This window comes from Trachymyrmex cornetzi, unplaced genomic scaffold, assembly GCF_001594075.2.
Source record: "Trachymyrmex cornetzi isolate Tcor2-1 unplaced genomic scaffold, Tcor1.1 scaffold58, whole genome shotgun sequence".
In the NCBI taxonomy this organism is placed as follows: Eukaryota; Metazoa; Arthropoda; class Insecta; order Hymenoptera; family Formicidae; genus Trachymyrmex; species Trachymyrmex cornetzi.
Window position 1 is genome coordinate 384,673 of NW_017299893.1, and position 23,358 is coordinate 408,030.

The 23,358-nt window shown below is 36.7% G+C and overlaps 1 protein-coding gene and 1 pseudogene across 5 annotated transcripts in view; one reads left to right on the top strand and one right to left on the bottom strand.

Moving 5' to 3' along the window:
• SERCA (ATPase sarcoplasmic/endoplasmic reticulum Ca2+ transporting SERCA) overlaps positions 1–23,262 on the top strand; it is a 60,788-nt gene extending 37,526 nt beyond the window's left edge. For 3 of the 5 annotated variants that reach the window (XM_018515654.1, XM_018515655.1, XM_018515656.1), the window contains exons 3-13: positions 426–443; positions 7,219–7,301; positions 8,178–8,564; positions 8,775–9,262; positions 9,423–10,428; positions 10,854–11,074; positions 11,149–11,284; positions 11,386–11,538; positions 11,636–11,769; positions 11,835–11,952; positions 12,068–12,268. In XM_018515654.1, coding sequence (XP_018371156.1) covers positions 426–443; positions 7,219–7,301; positions 8,178–8,564; positions 8,775–9,262; positions 9,423–10,428; positions 10,854–11,074; positions 11,149–11,284; positions 11,386–11,538; positions 11,636–11,769; positions 11,835–11,952; positions 12,068–12,268 — 2,945 coding nt within the window. Of the gene's footprint in view, positions 1–425; positions 444–7,218; positions 7,302–8,177; positions 8,565–8,774; positions 9,263–9,422; positions 10,429–10,853; positions 11,075–11,148; positions 11,285–11,385; positions 11,539–11,635; positions 11,770–11,834; positions 11,953–12,067; positions 12,269–20,318 lie in introns of those variants that run through there. The other 2 variants (XM_018515658.1, XM_018515657.1) reach the window with 2 other exon arrangements.
• LOC108766395 (uncharacterized) overlaps positions 20,158–23,358 on the bottom strand; it is a 94,932-nt pseudogene continuing 91,731 nt past the window's right edge.

Sequence of the window (23,358 nt, forward strand, 5' to 3'; positions counted from 1 at the left end):
CGCCAAATTCGTTTTCGTGGCTTCCTTCAATTTGTTCACGGCAAAAATTATGGGATTCTACACTCTTGACATTTCTATATAATTTCAACTAGGACACCTTAAAGCGGATCTTTCACAGCGTTATATACTTCGGATTGAACATGTAATTTTTATATATACTTATAAAGTATGTATATTCACTGTTTAATTTTCAAAAAATTAAAAATATTTCCCACAGTAATTTTTAAATGATTAATTTTCGTTTGATAATTATGAAGTTATTTAAAGTTAAAATTGCTAAGCTTTTTTATATTAAAATCTTGAGAAGTGTACTTTTTGCAGCAATCGTTGTTACTTAAAATGATATTGATTTACATTTCTTCGCTTTGTTATAGTTTTATTATTCGATATATAGTTATTTTAATGGTTTCCTTTTTATGTTACAGAATTGCCAGCTGAGGAGGGTGAGTACCAACTATCGTCTTTCGACGTTGCTTGACGTAGAAAACAGGTTTGCGACAAATTGGCATACAAGTTACTTTTGATGTAGTAAGGCAAGTTTGTAAATCGAGAAGTTATCTTTTTTTTTTCCTTATGCCTCGTTTTTATGTCGAGCCGTAACTTTGTCAGCGTTATATTAGGTGCTAATTTATAATTTATAAGTTTCCGAATTTCTCTTCTCGCCTGTCTGAATAAACGTCGGTTGTTTGCAATGAAGATTTTCGCCACGTGTTTGCTGTCAAAGTAGGTCAGCACGTTTGCTCTTGGAATTCCATAAGCTTTGAGAATTAGCATCGCTACGTCGCACTTGCAAATGCGACACATTGCCGTCGATTTGATCCGCCGCATGCAAAATCGCGTTTGTAACTTCCAAGAATCCTCGGGATTATTCAGGAACTTTACAATGTCAATTAATCAAAACAAAAAGTGTGAGAAAACGGTATGAAAGACAAATGTTCATGGAATGAGTATACCCATTTTTTATATATAAAGAATAAAATATAAGAGATATGATAAATGCGGAATATAGGAAAATAAATATTCAATACTTTTTGTGATAAATGCTTTTTATATTCGAGCTCTTTGAACGTAACGTCGGGCATAGAATCTTTCTAGCTTGCATTTTCTCGTCGTTTTTTGATCTCTTTGGTAAATATCTCTTTCTAACTTTATATATCTCTCTTCTATAATTAAAAATCTGTAAATAATAAATCTAATCTGATATAATAACAAAAAATCTCCAATAAAATGTTCTTTTTCCGAGACTTATCTACTAATAAAGGATTATAGGAAGGCACCTGGTGCGTACAGTCTACTAAAAGTAACTAAAATTGAAAATTTGTACTTTTCGTATAAAAATAAATACATTATATACATATGAAACGGTTTAATAAAATCAATAATTGTATTTAACCGAGGGGTATGTCACTTTCGAGTCAAATAAACATCGTTGCTCGACTCTCGCTGACTCGGTTTGATTCGCTCCTTTATTTTCACTGGCTTCTATTGATTCCTCGCATTAATTATTTTACCTGTTTGCGCTCGTTGATTCGCGCCGATTCATTTCTTAAACGCACCGACTCGCTAAGACTCGCACTGTGACTCGAGAGTGATACATACGCCCCTCGTATTTAACGATGCAATTTTATAGTTTAAATGAAAATTTTCTCATTTTATCTTAATTATTTTTTAAAAATATGTCTACTTATTGAAATAATTTTTGATCCAAATATTAAATCGCCATCAAATTTTGTATATATAAGTTTTTTGTTTATAATTTCTTATATATAACTTTTAGATACAGCGTGGAAAAATTTGTAATATTTTTCATTTTTTTTACAAAATACGTGTAATCCTTGAGGAGATAGCAGCAAAGATAAAGTATTTGATGAAACGTTCTATAGATATAAAGTAAAGTATCGGCAGAAGGAAACGTAGGAAAGGTATATTGCACGACTGTCACGGGAGACTTGCAGGTTCTAGGGAATACCCGGGTCACTTGCCCCATTTGTCGAAAGACGTCAGCTCGTAGCGCCGTACGTCGCCTTCTCGGCCGTAATTGCATCGGCATTGCACTCGACCCGCGCAGAAACTCGCGCTATCTTTCCGTCGCGTCGACCTTCGGCAGTGAATCGACCCGCCGTAGTCGCAGCTCTCGTTCGGCGTTATCGTTCATGACGCGGTATAACTAGAATTAAAAAAAAAACAAGAAGAGCGAGAATCGAGAGAAAATTTTTCATATTTTCCAAAAATACGTCCTGGATTGCATCAAACTGCTGAAATTGACTTCGATAAATCGGGAGTTAAATTTGCTCGAAAGCGTGACAGCTGACGTTGACGATTAGATCGATTGCAGGCGTGGAATTTGTATCGCTATATTACGTATGTACATACGTTTCAATATATATAATAGATTCCATTGAAAAACAGTTACGTGAAAATTAGATCGAAATAGATGTCGCGCGCTATTAAAACACGAAACTTAATACGTTAATCATTGAGATCGATCCTGTAAATAACAAATGTTTTCGGCTTTATCGAAGATAAATAGACGATAAGATATAGGCAACGGCCTTATTGAATTAATACCGTTTGAACGCAATAATGTCCAAATTCCACTGAGTTCTTCGACTTATTTCGATAACGTAGAAATGAAGTTTTTTTTACCTTAGAATGAGAGACGCGTGCTTTTCATTAAGAATACGATTTTTTGCGAAGCTCCTACGGGAGTAATTTTCTTTACGCACAAGTGAATAGAGCTATAGACGTTCTTTTTTTCTTTATAAGTCTAAAATTGCGTCATTTGAATCAGTGATCTTGATTTCGTGATAATTAGCATTACTTGATTCGGCTATATAAAACATTATATTTAATGTTTTTAGCTTGAGAGAAAAATGAGAGAAAAATTTTCTATTTGTTGCGCTATAATTATGTATTACAGTAACTGTAGTTATTACTGTTGTTAAAATGTTAGTAGAAGATCACCGACATACCACTTTGTTTTTGGACAATATTTTTTAAACAAAAGTTAAAATAAAAACAAATACAAAGTAGAAAATATCTTCTATCAAGTAATATAACAGTTTTTATAACTGTTTGCAATTATACAATAATTAACTTTTTCATAAGATAAGCAAAAATAAGTGTCTGATAAAAAGGGTCCCAAAATTGACATAATAATATGTCGCATATTCCTATTCTTTTTCTTTCTGGAATCACCTGTTCAAAATATAATAATAAATACATATAAGATTTTCTATAGACTCTTTTTATTTCGATATAAAATATTTTTTGTTGATTTATATGGATACTTTACGCTGTTCTATAAGACGTAATTTCTATTTTTGAGAGTTTTCCCGTAAATGATTGCTTTCAGCTCCGAATAATGCTATTTGGTACTATAATACAACACTATAAAGATAAGTTAGCATATGGTTTGTCTTACAGACAGATGCACCGGTTCTCTCTCTCTCTCTCTCTCTCTCTCTCTCTCATACTACACTACGATTTTATATTTAAAACCGTATTATGAAAAAATGAAGAAACAAATATAAATCAATTCGATTTAGAAAGTTACAAAGATATAAAACGATGTAATATTATGAATAATATAGCTGTCGTAGGCAAATAGCGTATTTCAGGAAAATAACTTTTGACTCAAATTTTGGTCAAATGGCTTTCGCCAGTTTCCAATGCTATTTTCCTAGTTATATGCTATTTTCTTAGGCAAATTGCATTTGCCTGAACGCTTTTTAGGAAAATGAGGTAATTATTTAAAAGAGGTAGGAGCGCATGACTATGTATTTTGCAAAAGAAAATCGTAAGAATTTTATTTTCGCATTTGTAGAATTTGTTTTTAGTTGATTTTGTATGGAAACAAATATATGAGTTTTTACTTTTCTAATTATCTAAACGAATCATGTTTTTATCACTGTACGAAATAATAATAATTAATTTTTTTCGAGAAATAGGAGAATGTCTCTTCAGGAGATCTATATCAATATCGGCGACTTTCCTTTAATAACTATGTATACTTTTATTAACAAATATATATATACAATATATTTGCTAAAATAAATTTGCTATTAGCCACACTGAGGAAAAGTTTTTATGATGATTGTAATTGTATATTACTATAATTTGCAATTGCAACCATTTTTATGATAATAACTATAATTTAGGCTAAAAGCAAATTGCAGTGATCTTTTTCGAAGCCTACTTCCTTGATGAATTTGAACGACGAGTAATTAGCGCAATTTTAGCAATTAGAACAAAAGAAAGGGGAGTACATAATAGACGCACTTCTTCTCTTCTCCTTCTCTCTTCTCCCTCCCTTGGAACAGGTCGAAGTCAGACACACAATATTTTATCGTTTCACCGTTATTATCACTTTATATAATCCTGAAACGCGTCGGAGGAGACCGCGATCAAGGTCGTATTAATGAGATTCCTGTCGTAAATTAATCGCGCGGCCGGTTACGAACGCACAACTGCCTGTAATCGTTGCCGCGCTCTGTCCGTCACACATGTGCCCGCGGTCTCTCTGTGCACGCCACGCTCTATCGGCCGATTGACAACGTCTATTGTCACACGCTGAATCCGGTAATGAAGCATGTTGCACGTATGCACGTGGGTGAGAGAGCAAGAAGGGTGGAGGAGGAGGAGGATGTGGAGAAATGTGCGCTGGTCCGCAGCACTATATAGCACGTCATACCACGATATTAATTTCCGAGATGCGGCGGAATGTGCACTGAGATATTACGTACAATTTATGTAACGAAATGCATACGTGTAACATGTTTGCGTTACACCGGAAGACATACCGTGTATTAAAAGTGATCTTAATACACTATATTAATGTAATTAATGTATGTATAGGAACTATATGCATATATAATTTACATAATTGGCAGAATTAATGATGATTAGGATTGCGTCGTTTATGACTTAATTGATTGAGAACTTGGACTGAATTTTACTAGTATACGCAGTTTTACTTTTTGAGCAATTGTTCTCCGCTTAGCTATTTAAATTTTAATTTTATCGATCTTGTTTAATTAAACGTTAAACATTGTTATACAGCCACTATTTAAATTACGCAATTTGTAAAAGAAAATCGTAAACATTTTATTTTCGCTTTTGGAGAATTTGTGTTTAACTATAATTGTTGATATTTTGAGTCAGTTATGTCAATGCAACAACATGCATGTTCAACTCAAAATATTTTGCTAACACAAGTGCCTAATTCGTTAATTTTTGTGTTGATTTTGTATCATTCATTATTCGATTACGAATGAATTTCAATGTAAAGATGCGGCTATTTCTGTTTATTACTTAAACGTTTGAAAAAGTCCTTGGAAATTCTGTATAAATTATTTCTTTATTGCTGTCTTTCTCCTCTGATTAGCAAATGATTTGATGCAATTTGTAACTCCTATTGACACATTTTATTTATTGTGTGTGACATTTTATTTATTATTACTTATTACTTTATTATTACAACTGTATTGTCAAATCTTTTACGTAAAAAATGTTCAGCTTATTACTGTAAAAATTATTATCTTACCATCAAAACCTCGTTATTTTGTCGTTTTGAATTTCCAAACATAATTCGTTATGTCGTTAAAGATGAAGAAAAAACGTTGTAATCTAATTCGCTGAAAGGAAAACGGTGCGAGGAAAATGGGGAGAGATAGAATGGAGAAAAGGTGTGATACTTATATAATTGCTAGATAATCGAATTTTCGCACATCTCTTTGAGCGGCTGCTGTAAATTACAATTAATGAAATCATCAAGCGTGGAGCAATGACGTCAATCGCGTGCAAGCAAAAGGCGCCAGCCATCAAGGACGCCCAGGGCTTGCCCCTGACTAGTTTATAATTTTTATCCTTTCCTGACGCATATTCTAGAATCTGTCTTCGACCATGATGTAAGAAGACAAGGTGTACTATTCCCGAGGATGCGCAGTAGGAGAGTGAATTGTGGCCAAAATTTGATTGGTTATTCCAATGTGCCAGTGCTATTATACGCAGGAAAATACATATAGAGACCAAAATTTGATTAGTTGTTTCCAGTATTGCTATCGCCATTATACGCAATGGTACATCTTGTGTTCTTATATCATGTCTTTGATGGTGTGTTCGACACATACAAATGAGACCTGCTTACGAACATTTTTCCTTATAACATCAAATTAGCTCCTCGTGTATACGAAGCATATGTTGCTTTCGGTTCAACTAGGATCTTTAGACTAGCATGTTACGTTGGAATGAAAGATGTCATATTGGAAATGCAATTTGTTAAATTTTTCAATTGCTTTAATAAATCGGATTTAAAAAGAAATAACTTCATAATTACTATATAAAAAATGTTTAATCTGAACTTACGGCGTTTATGATATTAAGACTTTTGTGAAATATATTTATCATTAAATATTTTTCATTAAATATTTTTCATTAAATATTTATCATTAAATATATTTTTATTGTACTACAAGATGAGAGACACGTAACAGTTTTTCTTACAATTTTATCACAACAAATTTTTTTCCTTAATAAGAATCATAATACCACAGTGGTTTTACGATATTTATTTAATAAAGAAAAATCATATAATACCACAGTGGTTTTATAACTATTACTTAATAAGTAAGAATCATAAAACCATTGTAGTGAAATTGCAAGAAAAACTTACAAAATATTTTTTCCTGCGACATAAAGCTCTGTCAATGAGACGTAGATATTTGCGAACGCACGTTATGTTGCTAGTAATAATGCAAGGTTACGTAACAATGAGGTATTATTGATAATTGTATTCAGTATTGATTTCATCATTGTATACTACATTATATGCTGTGTTTAATGTAGATTTTTAATATACATGTTTTTAATATAGATTTTCTTTTTTTTTTTTTTTTTAAGAACTAGCATCGATATATTCATATAATTATAATTGAATTGAGTATTTGTATTATTTTTACGTTAAACGATTAAGTACACGTTGAGATAGAATTCTACATTTTATAATTTTTTAAAAAGTTGTATACCAATTTGTCGCAATAATTATCACGTCAGGTATTAAAATAATATTAAAAAAACTATTTATGAAATTAAAATTTGAATGGAAGAATTATGAGACATATTGTTATAATTATAACAAAATTTTATTTTTTCAATCTTTTCATATTTCACGCATTGCGCAAGATTGCTGACAATACTTAATTTATTTTTCGCTTACAGGAAAATCCATCTGGCAACTCGTCCTGGAACAGTTCGATGACCTTCTAGTTAAGATTCTTCTATTAGCTGCTATTATTTCTTTTGTAAGTATAAGACGCCATAGATATATTAAAAATTATAAATAAAATTTTATTTATAGTTTAAATTTTAAATTAAACATAAATTTGTGTAACAAATAAACTTCTTCTAACATAAATATGTTTTTGAAAAAAGTTAAATCTATAAAAAAAATATAAATTAAGTCTGTTTAATATACATGGTTGGTATTATCATTAGCAATTACGATTCATAAATTAAAGAGTTTCATGATTCAATCTTTCACAGAAACTATAGTAATGTTAAATGTTCAAGATATTCTGTTTCTTGTCGAATTTTCCGGTGCATGTTGCTTCGTTAAAAGCACTGTAATTATATGTTTACGGGGGTTCAAGGGTAAATGAGACTAAATATATCTTTCATGAGAGGTGAAAAAATAGCATATTGATTTCAAGTAGCTGTGGTGATCTGATTTTCTCTGAGCGCATAAGAGAAATATGTAACATTCACTAGTTAGTTTGATCTATAAATTACAGAAATTAAGTACATAATTCATCCCTACGTTAGATGTAATAGCTTATAGAGAAAAGAAATTTTTTGGCAACGTGTATATATCTTAGAAAATATATCTTTGATCTTCTAACATGTATTTTTATATATTTAACATACATACGTTTGTATTTTCTGAAATTATTAGCTGACATTGCTATGGTGGCGAAGAGAGAGATAGAAAACTGTTTAATATTTTCTTACTAATTTTTAAGTCTTTGCTCTCTTTCTGGGAACTTATTTTTTATGAAGTTTTAATTTGTAGCTAAACTGTAATTTAAAACCGACATGTGAAAAAACGTGCACTTATTCAATAATTTGCTGAGAATCACTATTTTTTAAGTCTCTCTGATCTTGTATCTATTTCTCGTCAGGTATTAGCCTTATTTGAAGAGCACGAGGATGCATTCACGGCCTTCGTCGAACCCTTTGTCATCCTGCTTATCCTTATCGCCAATGCCGTGGTCGGTGTCTGGCAAGAACGAAATGCCGAGTCTGCGATCGAGGCGCTCAAGGAATACGAGCCCGAGATGGGTAAAGTTGTACGAGGGGACAAATCTGGCGTTCAGAGGATTCGGGCCAAAGAGATCGTGCCCGGCGATATTGTAGAAATATCAGTCGGCGACAAGATCCCAGCCGATATCCGTCTGTCCAAAATCTTCTCGACTACCCTCAGGATCGATCAGTCCATTCTAACTGGAGAATCGGTGTCCGTGATCAAGCACACCGACCCTATACCCGACCCACGCGCTGTCAATCAGGTAAAGCAACTGTATAAAAACATTTCCAATACTTTTTCTAACATCATCTCTCAAGTATCAACAGTATAACTTCGAAAGTTCATATTCGAAAAAAATTGTAAATATATAAAAACTTTTATTTATTAAGGTTTTCAAAATTCGTTCATGTGATCACTTGATCATGCAAGTCTTGACAACGTTTGTTTATAAATTTTGTTTTGTTATTTTTAGGATAAAAAGAACATCTTGTTCTCTGGTACCAACGTTGCCGCCGGAAAGGCTCGCGGTATCGTTATTGGAACCGGCTTAAACACGGCCATCGGTAAGATCCGTACGGAGATGTCGGAGACCGAGGAAATCAAGACACCATTGCAGCAGAAATTGGACGAGTTCGGCGAGCAATTATCGAAAGTTATCTCCGTAATTTGCGTCGCTGTATGGGCCATCAATATTGGCCACTTCAACGATCCGGCTCACGGTGGTTCCTGGATTAAGGGTGCCATTTATTACTTCAAAATTGCTGTCGCTCTCGCCGTAGCTGCTATTCCTGAAGGCTTGCCCGCTGTAATCACAACTTGCTTGGCTCTGGGCACCAGGCGTATGGCCAAAAAGAACGCCATTGTACGATCTTTGCCGTCTGTAGAGACTCTAGGTTGTACGTCCGTCATTTGCTCCGATAAAACTGGCACTCTGACGACTAATCAGATGTCCGTTAGCCGGTAAGATCATTAAGCAAACAGGATTATGTATTATGACATAGAGTTCACTTATAAATTTTTAATGAAATAACACAAAATAAGAACATTTTCTTTTTCTCTTGGTTATATATTTAAATAAAAATATTAGTTTATAATTTTTTGAATATTTTAACATTTATAGAATGTTCATCTTTGACAAGATTGAGGGTAATGATAGCAGCTTCCATGAATTCGAAATCACCGGCTCGACTTATGAACCTATCGGCGAGATCTTCTTGAGAGGTCAGAAAATTAGAGGACAAGATTATGAAACATTACAAGAGATCAGTACAGTCTGCATCATGTGCAACGATTCTGCTATCGACTTTAACGAATTCAAACAGGCATTCGAGAAAGTCGGTGAAGCTACAGAGACCGCTTTGATCGTTCTCGCCGAGAAAATCAATCCGTTTGGTGTTCCGAAAAGCGGTTTGGATCGCCGAGCTGGCGCTATTGTCGTCAGGCAAGATATGGAAACAAAGTGGAAGAAGGAATTCACGCTAGAGTTCTCTCGTGATCGCAAGTCCATGTCATCGTACTGCGTGCCTCTGAAATCATCGAAACTAGGAACTGGACCAAAGTTATTCGTCAAGGGTGCGCCGGAAGGTGTACTTGACAGATGCACACATTGCCGCGTTGGTGGTCAAAAGGTTCCTCTGACTTCGACCCTGAAAAACCGCATTCTGGATTTGACCCGCCAATATGGAACTGGTAGAGATACCTTGCGCTGTCTTGCTCTCGCCACCGCTGATCACCCGATGAAGCCTGACGATATGGATCTGGGCGATTCCACTAAATTCTACACATACGAAAAAGATCTCACATTCATTGGTGTAGTGGGCATGCTTGATCCACCTCGTAAAGAAGTATTTGATTCGATTGCTAGGTGCCGCGCCGCTGGCATTCGCGTAATCGTTATCACCGGCGATAATAAGGCTACTGCCGAAGCCATTTGCCGACGTATTGGAGTCTTCGGTGAGGATGAAGACACCACCGGCAAGTCGTATTCCGGACGTGAATTTGATGATCTGCCGACATCAGAACAGAAAGCGGCTTGCGCTAGAGCTCGCCTGTTCTCTCGCGTAGAACCGGCTCATAAGTCAAAGATCGTGGAATACTTACAAAGCATGAATGAAATTTCTGCTATGGTAAGTTAAATTATTCTATGCATTCGTTATCATCATAAATGATGCTATTGAATCGATTTAGATCTTAACTTCCTCTTGATTTTGTTACAGTTACAATTTTGAAAACAGCTTGTAAACTCTTTGCTTAATTTTCAAAAGAACAATGAAACTGCGATTTGTTTATCCCCAATTAGCTTGGGATTTATTACATGTTTTGAGTACTTTGTTTCTATTGAAATATTTTTCCACTCAAAATTCCTAATATTACGCAAGATGGCAATTCTTAAAATCGAAGTCGAATTTTCTGTTTGACAATTATTTTAGACAGCACTGAACTATTCAACATTCTATTATTCTAACATTAATTAATGTAAAATAGATATTTGTCATTTAAAAGAGTTTATTTAAAGAAAATTACAAAATTTTGCGTCATTTTACTCCCACAGACTGGTGATGGTGTGAATGATGCTCCTGCCTTGAAGAAGGCTGAGATCGGTATCGCTATGGGCTCTGGTACTGCAGTCGCGAAATCGGCTTCGGAGATGGTGTTGGCAGATGACAATTTCTCTTCCATCGTAGCTGCTGTAGAGGAAGGTCGTGCCATCTACAATAACATGAAACAATTTATCCGTTATCTCATTTCTTCCAACATCGGCGAAGTTGTCAGGTATTTACGAGATATATGAGTATAATGAGGAGTTAAGATTGAATTATTATCCGTGTTTGTATGTTACTTTACAGTATATTCTTGACCGCTGCCCTTGGTCTTCCCGAAGCATTGATTCCGGTCCAACTTCTGTGGGTCAACTTGGTCACTGATGGTCTTCCAGCTACTGCTCTCGGTTTCAATCCACCTGATTTGGACATTATGAGCAAGGTAATGTAAATTAAATGTAAATGTAAGGTAATGTAAATTAAAGAGATGTACTACTGTTATACATCAAATGCAGCTTTATTGACTCATGCATTTTTTTATAGCCTCCTCGCAAAGCTGACGAATCCCTGATTTCTGGATGGTTGTTTTTCCGTTATTTGGCTATTGGTGGATATGTAGGCGCTGCCACCGTCGGTTCAGCTGCTTGGTGGTTCATGTACAGTCCAAATGGCCCTCAAATGAATTACTATCAAGTTGTAAGTTTTGACAAGAATTTGCATTGTTTATATTCAGAATTATTTGAAGATTTGAATAATTAATCTCTAATTAACATCCATTATTTGCACAATATAGACTCACCACTTGGCATGTATTGGCGGTGGAAGTGAATTCAAGGGTATTAATTGCAAGATCTTTGCTGATCCTCATCCCATGACTATGGCTCTCTCTGTATTGGTTACCATTGAAATGTTAAATGCCATGAACAGGTAAGAAAATACTTGTAACATATTTTGTATAAGCTTCAGAATTGTAATAAATCTATTCTCTATAGCTTGTCTGAGAATCAGTCGCTCATCACCATGCCGCCTTGGTCCAACATGTGGCTCATTGCATCCATGGCTCTTTCTTTCACACTCCATTTTGTCATCTTGTATGTTGATGTTCTTTCGGTAAGTAATTATTTACTTCAAAATTGCTATTAAGACTTTAGAAGCGAATGGTTAAAGACTTACTATTTCAATTTTAATAGTAAAGTTGTAAGCATTGTTAACTGTTTTGTTTCAGTCCGTATTCCAAGTGTGCCCACTAACGGGTGAAGAATGGGTTACCGTTATGAAGTTCTCCATTCCAGTGGTACTTCTCGACGAAACCTTGAAGTTCGTTGCCAGAAAGATCACAGACGGTGAGAATCCAATTTACACCGTGCATTGGATCGTTCTAATGTGGGCTGTGTTCTTTGGACTGTTGCATATCTGTCCCATATAGAACGTCCGTGAAATAATAATATTAGTCTAGCAGACGATGTTTTTTTCCTATGGAAAAGCATCCGCGACTAAATCCTTGGACTCGCAATTGCATTTAACCGAAGCTCTTCCCACCGTGACGCGGGAAGGCGCGAGATAAGTTATTAACAGAGTGCGTTCAAGTGAGATTTTAACAAATTTGACTGTTGTGCATGGTGTTAGTACGATCATATATGAAATATGCCACCAAGGCCCACCATGCCCGCATCACACACCGTACCCTGACGTCGCTCAACGATCACGGGTTTCGAGTGGCATCGAGTGATCTAAGAGAGACCCCGTCGTAAATCAAAGATTGTGATCGTTAAATTATTTTCTACGAGTGCCTTTTGAACATTGAATTTCCTCTGCAACAAACACGAAAACTGTTCATAGATGTTCTTTCCGATATAGATATTTCCGATATGTTCGACGTCCCAATCCTCCTCCGTTTTTTTTGCACTATTATTTATACTTTTTTTAATCTTATGCATGTTTCGATATGATTAGCAACAGATAAATTATCTGGTAATTGTAGCAGATCCTGATAATGCACCAACACAGTTGAAATTCACATTAATTTACGAATGTCTTCCATCTGTGTTTCTTGCCGATTAATAATGTTACGACATAAACTTTTATATCTTTGCATGTTCGAAGCGTATTATTGATCTTTGGTCGATTTGAAAAGTACAAAGTAGTTCACCCGCTAATCATATCGGGGATAGTAACTTCGGTTTCGACGCAAACAAATGCATTTGCGACGTATCATTTTTGTAGAATAATACGCACGTTTACACAACGAAGACAATAAAACATTCGGCAGAAATACAGATTGAACGGACATTAGTAGTAGTAGTAGTAGTATTATATTTGTCTCCTGATTTTATTTTCAGGCTCAGTTTAATGCACGCACGCAACAAATTAGCACAACGTTCGGTTAACGCGATTAATGTATAATCTCACTAAATCTGTTTACATTTACATTTCTTTTCTGTTGCTTTCAATGTTGCTTGTTATAAATATTTATTAATCAATTCTTAGCATCTGGTGTGCCCGAATCTGATGTTTCTACTCTGAAGTCAGAACTGGAGCTGTATGAGTTTGCTCTGGAGCGTTTGCTGAAATTTCAAGGAAATGCGAGGACTTCGCACTAACGGATCTCATTTTGTATCCTGCATACCGTGTCTTCCTTCCCATAGAGATAATGCATGCACGGTATAATTAACAGCACGTTTTGTAAGATCCTTTCTTATAATCTATTCTTTTCAATTATACTGACCTCTGCTGTGCCATGCGATCAATCCATTAATTTAACTTTGAGCGTCTCACACACACACACACACACACACACACACACACATTCATGTTAAGATATATTCTTAACATTTAAGTAAAACAGAAAAGTTTATTTTTATCAGATGATTTTTTTGCGAGTTATTCTCTTATTGAGATTTTTCATTTGTAACGAATGCAATAAACGTGAAATAAGATTTTGTAAATATCTACATAACCAATATTTTTTTAGATTAGAGATAGAATGAAACAGATTGTCACAAAATTAGCGATGGATCATCGCGATTGGCACAGCAAGATTTCTTCTAATTTTTCTTTGGTACGACATCTGTTCCCTATGTGTGTATAATCCGTATGTGTGATTTATGCATTTGAAAGGTTTACGCAATGCAACAGATTCGCGTATCGCTAATTTCCGGATATGGACTGCAAAGGCTCGTAAGTGTAAGATAAGGCAATCGTTAAGCAGAGGAAAAACAGTTGACCTCATTACCTCTCTCGTACGCTCGAAACTGACGGGGCAGTCCATAGAATTTCTAGTGCGTTCGTTCATGTCAATATCTGAGCAGTGTTCCGAACGCAGATACACTCATCGTCGGGATTGATTATCCGTTTTTATCAATGATAATATCGAATAGCTACAATTAATTATAGAATCAATTAAACGACGCGTAGATTTTTTTAAAAATAAATTTGTCCTTAAGAATGATACTTAGTGATAGTTAGGCGCATCTATTTTTTATTCCTGGCTCCCAAAAATTTTTTCGTATTTAGTTTCTTTTTTAAAATATGCGTATAGAAGAATCCTAGTTTGTTTTTGATATAGTCCTTAAATAAATTATTTAAAATATAAAAAAATATTTAGAATATATGCGTAAACAACCTAATTTGTTAAATTAAGTTATTAAAATCGAAATAGTTAGTACTTTTAGCAATGAAGTAATATGAAAGTTGCATGCTAAACGCATAGTAAAAGAAAATTTTACTAGTGGCTTTTTCTTGTATAAAATTTCCTTAAAGATCGGCGATAATTCTGCTTCATTGAATCGTAATAATTTTATGAATAAGAAGTTATTCGTTTCATGTAAGTTCCATTTTCTCACTTCCAATGTCTCAGATGTTCGCCGATTCTTCGAATTTTTGCATTGAGAGTAAACTTAGTCCCTAACTAGTCGAGGAATTTCTCGATTGAGTGAACGCGAATTCGGTCACTGCCACATAACGAAACGAATAATCGGTGTCGTCACGAGTACGTGGGCCTTCGAAACATCTGGCTGCTTAGTCAGTTCATCCCTTAGAGCGTATCCTGCCGGCGGAAGCGACCGCTAATCAAGGAATGAAGATTGAAATCGATAAAGTGCTAATAAAAACGGCAACTTCTCGATTCTTTCTTTCCCCGTTTATCGACGTAAAACCGTCCCTTACGGAACGATATTTCCAGCTTCGCCCGCTACATTCGATTAGAAAAGAAAGTAATCGACAAGAGGGCAAAGAGCAGTATCGTGTCGTAAATGGTGGATTTAAGTGGTTCACTTCCATCGGCAGCGCACGATCCAAGGTGTCATCCAGATCTTCGCAGAGATCGCCGTAATTTCGGCCGTTCGCGATTCAGCGCGCGAGACGCAGCGCGCGAGACGCTTCTCCGCAAACACGTGCAAACGCAACAAGACTGACGATGTGTTCCGGAGAGGAGCGGACGCGTCCGCTGCGTTTTCTTTATTTTTTTTTCTTCTCTTCTTCGGCGCGCGACGCATAATAATTTAATTGCGCCGCATCCGGCGATTCAGGGAATCGACCGCGGTCGCGCGGCGCGACATTGTAATATAATTAATTAATTAGTTAACGGTTAAGGCGTGATACTTTGGTATGGGCATAATTAAAACTTAATCAGACCGAACGAGTTAGCGCTGCCGCACTAACGAACTTGTGTCTCGAGTAGCGTTTTGTTCCGCAGTTTAATTTTTAGCACGAGATAAAACTACCGGCTTTGCGTCCACTGCGATCGGTACCTGTGCGATATTTGTCCTCAATGTCACTTGAAGGAAAATCCATTCGCGTGGATGAATTCTACAATTCGCAGCTGAATAAAAGTCATCGAGAAGGATACGTAATATTTAATTGTCGCCCGTAAAAGAGATTCGTTCTCACAATTGTATATCTATATCTCATAACAATGTTGACCCTAATCGGTATTCGGATTGGACATTTTCTTTAACTGCGTTGTGAAAAATTGTTTTGACAAATATTTTTTCAACCTTACATAATTTTGCACCGTCTAGTTTCTCGGATTTTGATCTTCAAAATGAACAAAAAAATCGTTCGATTACGTTAACTTTAACCAAAGATACATAAAGTATACATAGAGTACCCACGAATACCAGTTCGGGAAATTTCGGAGCGAATATCGATTAGGATTAGACTGCGATTTTTTATATTCTCCGAATCCCGAGGCTTCCTGCGTAATACTTGCCATTATCATGTTTACTCACCGTGGCGTAGAACAATGGATGATGTGCTTATTCGGATGTTCGGACGCGCGAGTAATTGGCACGTGTTATCGGAGCACAGGTACGAGCGCGGGAATCAATGCCGGTGCGAAGAGTCTAATGCAGTTCTCTATGACGCTCAATAAGTTCGACGAAATTAATCGGGGGAGCACGGATTACGGAGGGCGACCCAAGTGACGGATCTCGAAAGTCGCGCGAATTTCAATCTTTTTTTTGCATCCCACACAGCACAAACCTCCAAAGAATGTCCCAAAGACGTCCGTATGTTTTTTGAACGTCCTAAGGCGACCCGGGACGTCTCTCGGATAAAATATGCTGTGTGAGAGTAAACCGTTGAATTTTTAAAGTCCGACAAATATGAAAATATATATCAGCGAAATGATACATTTTTCATCCTCTTTCATTTTTGAAACGTATGTCAACGGAATGATATAGTCTTGATCCTCTTTTATTTCTTGATCCTCCAACGATTGGATAGAGATGATCTGTCATTAAATTTAAGAAACAGAATGCTTTCCTTTTCGTGTTAATGTATTTACATATTCGTACGATTTTTTTCGGGATTCGTCGTTTATTGTTCCCTCGCATCCAGATTCCTAACTTCGTCCACGATGTATCTGTAAGTACTTGGAGTGTGCATTGTATTTTATGTTGACCGAGAATGACGGGGTAGTGCCATCACGACGAAAGTATACTGCGCGACGTCACGCAAATATCAATGCTTGATTAAAAAAAAAGTTACAATCCTAGCTTCATTAACGTATACTTCATATAACGCTATTATAAAAAGAAGGAACGATTTATATTTATTGTACTCTCTTCGTATATTCTATTTATTAATTATAATTTATTAACTGTCAAAATGTATGTGTGTGCTGAGAGTTAATTAGCTCGTCGGTAGACATTTCTTATTGATCCTTGTGTGACGTTGACTAACTAAAACGCGGTGTTCAGCGATGATGAGGCTACGATCGCGTCGTTTCCTTCAGGAAGTACCTATTTCTCTAACGATAACGAAGTTAATATTAATATTAATAACTTATGGAATATACTATGACATCAAGTGATTTCGAGTATATATACTCGCCGCGGACGCGCTCCGCGGCGAAAGATAGTCGAGAATATAATTCCGGGTGTGAATTATATATCAGATTTTTCGTAGAGACGGAGAAATATAAAAATATAGAAGGATTAAAGAGAAATTGTATACACGAATCCGACTGTTGCGCGTGTTACGATCAAGTCTATGCATATACGATAAGTACAATTACGTTATCATGTAATTATCGCGCCACTCCCTCGTGTGTTGGCGTTCACAATTTGTTTTATTTATCGTCCGTATTGCCTTTGTCGTGTATTCAATTTGAGTTCGTACGGAGCGACATTATAACAAGTGAGAATATATGACGACGGAATAATATATAAATGCATTACTTGTTATAATAAAAGAATCATGTGTTACTAATGCGTTTCTCGATCCTCCGACGATTGGCCTACTAATCGAAATAATAATTCTCGCTTAAACCCGGCGATTATTGCCATCAGAAAAAGATCGAACACTTAATACGACGTAATAAGTGTTCGGTTCAGTTTATCCCAGCCTAAAATTACTTCAACTTTTTGACCTTTTTTTTTCTCTCTCTCTCGTTGTCTGTTATCCACTCCACCATATTTCGAATGTTTATTGTAACCATAGCTGGCTTAAGACATTTAGACGTTGGTGGGCCAGAATTATATGAAATTTAGAGATTACTGAATATATACATTTAAAATTCAGAAGGGAAATCTTTTTATTTATATAATTTCTTTCTTCGTAAATAATAAAGTAAGATTAAAAAATTTCGACGAGATGATATTTTAAAAATTATTTACAGGATGATTTGCGGGATTATACTCGGCAATGGTTGTTTGGTTTGAATAAAAAAACAAAAAAAATTACTGATTCCAAAATATGTATATGAAAAACCATTTAGTATTTTAGTACAATAAAATGATAATGAACGGCGCGTTTGTGGCCCACTTATTCAATGATTAAGACAGCTTTCTGCTTGTATAACCCTTATAATTTTTCGACATAACAAATCGAAAGGTTCACAAGGACTTTGAGGACCATCTTGTACATCTCACCACCGCCCGTCTCATTGTGTGTGGAGGCAAGATTTCGGAAAATAAAACACGTTACGTGATGCCGAAATTTTACGACACAGCGCATCCACGACGAATCTTTTTATTATCTACTATGGCTATACTATGGTGTCCCCTATTTTCCTCCCCCGACCCTTCGAGACTTGTTGTTTGAAATTTTTGCATGCGTTCACTGGAAAAAAGACCGATGTGATAACTGTCGATGATCCGGAATGAGTCCTAAAATCGAGGATATTGAAAACATCCTCCGACACATCACGTGACCTCGACACCCACCCTCTTTTGCTAACTTCCCCCTGCCTGCTGGTGTGCCAAACTGTACAGTCATGAAGAGGGCGATCTTCGAGGGCGACTACGGACGCGCAGACGTGAAAAATACAGGTAATGTTGAATTTGTCAATTTTAAGACTAACGAAATTAACGTTTAACTGTACACGACATTTAGCTGTAACACAACACACACGCCATCCACGAATTACATTCCGCAAATGAGCGACTTGAAGGCGGTATTTTTTTCTGTCGATGGAAAAAGACTGCGGTCTCCTTTTTGTCATGTAATGTGTATAATTTGCTTATGTACATTCCAAAAAGAACTCAGGGGATTAATAACATTTAGCTGTGCAACACGACACGCCGTCCACGAACTGCAATCCGCAAACGAGCGATTTACGTGTAGCAGTTTCTTCCGTTTGTCGATGGAAGAAACTGCGGTCTCCCTTTTTGTCATGTAATATGTATAATTTGTTCATGTACATGTTCATGTCTCCAAAAAGAACTCAGGGGATTATGGAGCCTTTATTCTACAATACGTGCGCGCACATTTTAACTACATGAAATGGAACTATAAAAAAATCTTATTAATATCTTTTCCAAGGAACATGCTCAATCAAGAGAAAGTAAAAAAAGAAATTTATGAAAGTCTTGATGATTTTTTGTTACAAACTTTGGCTGTTTATTGATATTAAGGATCAAAATAAAGTTATTTGGATTTTTTGTTGACTTCTGTGTGTTCCTTGGATACTTATTACAATTTATTATATATTAATACGAACTAGAAATGCCTATACCCGTCGAAGCTAGATCTTTAATGCTTAAATAATTCAATGTGAATTATATATATACTATATATAATGAAATTGGTCGTGGAAATCGGGAAAAGTCAGGGAAAAATGTAAAAGTCTGGAATTTCAAAATTTGCTCACAATTTCTTTAAACTGCTCCTATTCCAAATAATTGTTCTAATTTTTTAAATATTATATCTGACGTTTATGGTTCAAAACTTGCGCACTTTAAACGATTTTAACAAAACAATTCAAATTTATATTTTATTCAGTATTTTTATCTAATCCCTCTTTTTTGTCATAACTGCATTCTTTTTTTCAAAACTAATTAATTTTTTGCTGGCTTAAATTTGCACCCAAAATTTTACTATGCTACTAAACTTTTTTTGCGTTTTTAATAATATAGCTTTCCTACAATCCTTGGGTCTAAATGTTAAAATTTACATATTTTATATTAGTCATGGAAAATTTTCCATTTTCATCTGGAAAACCTGGAAGTCAGGGAATTTTAAAATTCATTTTCTGTGGCAACCATGACATTTATAGTCACATTGAATTATTTAAACATTAAAGATCTAGTTCCGACCGATGTAGGCATTTCTAGTTCGTATTGATTATGTTCTCACATGTATGGTCTAAAATATGATTCTTATATATAATATACAATACATATTTATTATATATTACACATTTCATTCATTTGTCTACGATTTGTATGTAAATATCGCTCTTTAAGAATTTATCTCTCTCGTAATATATTTGTTGCGCACACACATAAACACACACACACATACACACTACATATACTTGCTTTTACAATGTCCCAGATATTAATACTTAATCTTTTCTCTCGTAATTAAGCGTATTGCTCACATCGCTGCGCTAACGCATCGCCATCGCCAAGGCTTGCAGCGATTTAGCAGCTGCAGTAGAGTTGGACAAAGGCCCATGGCTTGCCGTAGCTGAGCCAGCGAGGGTGACTTGGCGTGGTGAAATAATCGATGTTACCCTCGTATGATTGCAGTGGCACCGCCGGTGGTCTCGCCGAAATAAAGCTCGAGGGGACATAAGGCGAATCTGAGAGACACCCAATCAGCCGCAGCCGAGAAATCGGCGACCCACAGCACACTACACTCTCGAGCTGCTCGAAGGGACTGGAGACGTCTTTATTTAACAGCCAAAAAAAAACTGAATATTTCCCGAGTGAAACCACAAAGTATACCCCCCTCCCACCGACACAACATGCACCGCAATAAGCACCACGCATACCATGTGCACGCGCACGTTCGTCTGCGTGGCGATCGGCATCCAAGATCGATCTCCCGCGGGATGACGAAGAAATAGAAAACGAGAACGAATGTACGAGTGTAGTTTTATGGCGATCAGATTAACTGCGGTATTAACCGCAGTTGCGTAAAGACCTCGTTCACTTTTGATTGATATTGTTGTGTTATTATACGCCAGTAGGTTTCATCTAATGATGTTATGATTGTGATGATAAGTAAATAAGGATATTGATTTTATTCGAATCGCGTCAAAAGGTGTACTTCATTTTTATTCGTCATTTTTCCGTTATCGAAAGGGTAGCTGCTTGTTACAGCGCGAGAGACGCGCGTCGAAACGCAATATTCCTTTACAGAAAGGGATAGTTATGTATACGTCGGTCAATCGACGTTGATTTGAAACTACAGCGATCTCATGACCATTCCTTTTTACAAAGGAGATCCGTACATTCGTTCCAACAAGTCGCATCCAATTAATCTGAGGACCGATCGTTTCAGACCGCCGAAGTCGAGAGGAAGATGCCGACGCAGTGCCGGCTCGAGAGCTAAAAACGTCTGGCTGTTCAACATTTTTTTTCTTCCCTTTAGTTCGCCACTTAGGTCTCCGCCGCTCGTTAATCGTTCTCGTGTGTATTATGTTACAGTAAATGAGGTGGTCGTCGACAAGTGGGCTCAGTAAATGAGTGGGTCGTCGACAGGCGTGATCCCGCACTCCGTCGCCGCAGAGCGCGTGAGGCAAGCTCAACCCGAAAATAAAAAAAAAACCCAAACGAAAGAAACTAAAAAAGATGCAAAGACGAACGAGCAAAAGCGTGAAATAATCGGCGTGCTTGTGCTCCATAGAGCGCTGAAATAACAACAGAAACAGCAGCAGCAGCAGCAACGCACTCGATAACCACTTAGCTACCTGCCAACCTACAGTTCGGGGATCCTCCTCTAAGCCCGGGACTCCCCCGATCGCTGAGTAGATGCGCTGTACCGTCTCGCCGCCGCTGCTTTTATTCTTTTCCATCTTCTCTTCTCCCTCTCCGCAAGATCGCTGCGCACGAGAGGTCGTTCGAGTCGAGGTCGTCGTCCTGAGGCCGACGAAAGCGAAGCGAACGAACGGCTTTGGGGAAACTCTTCGTCTTCGGTGTCTGGAGCCGCATATTAACGTTCTTAACTCAACGACTGTGCCTTCTTAGAGCCGATTGCGCCAAGGTCGGTCAGCGCTAATCTCGATCGTACCACCTTTTCTCCTTCCTTCTGTCCGTGCAAGGTGTCATTTGCAGTCGCGCTCGTATAATTTAAGACTTATCGGCGTTTTATTATTATTATAAAATAATCGTTTTATCAAATTACTTTTTATTTAAACGATTAAAAGAAACTGATGTTAGTCAAAATCTGGAATAATTGGAAGGACCGAAATCAATAAAGACTTTCCTTTCACATTTAACACCTTGTATAGGACAGAATTTGGGTAAAAGATTAGCTGACTCGGACCGTCGGTGCAATTCAGCCTTAATTTCCTACCCGAGCGAGGAACGATGCGATATAACTGATCGCGAGAAAGTAGAAAAGCGCTGCCTTGTAATCCATTTTTAATCCCTAACGCTTCGGGCGCGTATTAACGCACATAACGCAATTTTAACGGCTACGCATTCCTTTTTTCCTAAATCCAAGTAATTGTAAATCAATCGCTAATGCTACTGAAAAATATTCCAAAAGTAATCAGACAGCTTTATTAAAGACGACAGCTTGCCCGAAAGTCTTCGAGTGAGATTTTTAGAATAAGATCGTATTTGATACATAACGACCGAGAAAGAGAATCGATCGATCTGCTCGAGAATCTCATTAATAAAGAAAAGACAAATTAAAACGTTTGCCTTGAACGTATTTAGGTTTGCATTCGTTTCATCTCGTCTCTTTTTCGCCCTTCTCTCTCAACCATTTTCAGATGCACTATATTTCTTTCTATTCTTCTCACCTATTTTCCGCGTCGCTTTATCGATATGGCGTTCTACCGTTTTCTCTTTTCTATTTTTCTCTTCTCACATTTTTCTTCTTATTCTGTTTCTTTTTTTCCGACATAAAGATCTCGCTTGGCGATACGTTCTTCCAACTAACAAACTCGACGCGACGGTCGTGTCCTCGACTATACAGGCAAATAGAGGTAACAATTTACATTTTCGATCAAAGCTGGGCTAACCTGAAGCAATTTTCTCTCAATATATATACACGAAACCAGTTCTATTAATCTGTTTCTGGAAAACGGAAGCTATCGATCCATCACTTTACTCCAACATGATTAATCGACCTTTGTCCGATAGTGAAGATTGTTGCCTCGGAAATTCTTGTACATCTTCTATAAAGGCGCAAATTGTATCGTCCGAAGCAATCAATCCGCCGGATTGAAACACGAAAATGGTCCCTTTATCGGGGAATTCCCTTAGCTTCCAAGACGCTGTATCCTACCTGCGATACAAGAGAGAGTTCGCGTAGAGATTAGATATCCAATCGCAACGCGGAGATTAGGTGCCCGGTCTTCCCTATCAATCACGAACGACGGAATCCTCCGTAGCTTGATCCGGTTCGACGAGAAAAAGACCGTCACTCGTACCTGGAACGCTCAATGATGTCACAGTCCGTCCGCGCGCGCTCGCGTTTATCCTGCGGACAGTCGCGAGAGAGAGAGAGAGAGAGAGAGAGAGAGAGAGAGAGAGAGAGAGAGAGAGAGAGAGAGATCCTCTTATATATGCTGAAGAGAAAGAGAAATTGTGTGCGCGCGTGTGTATATGTGTG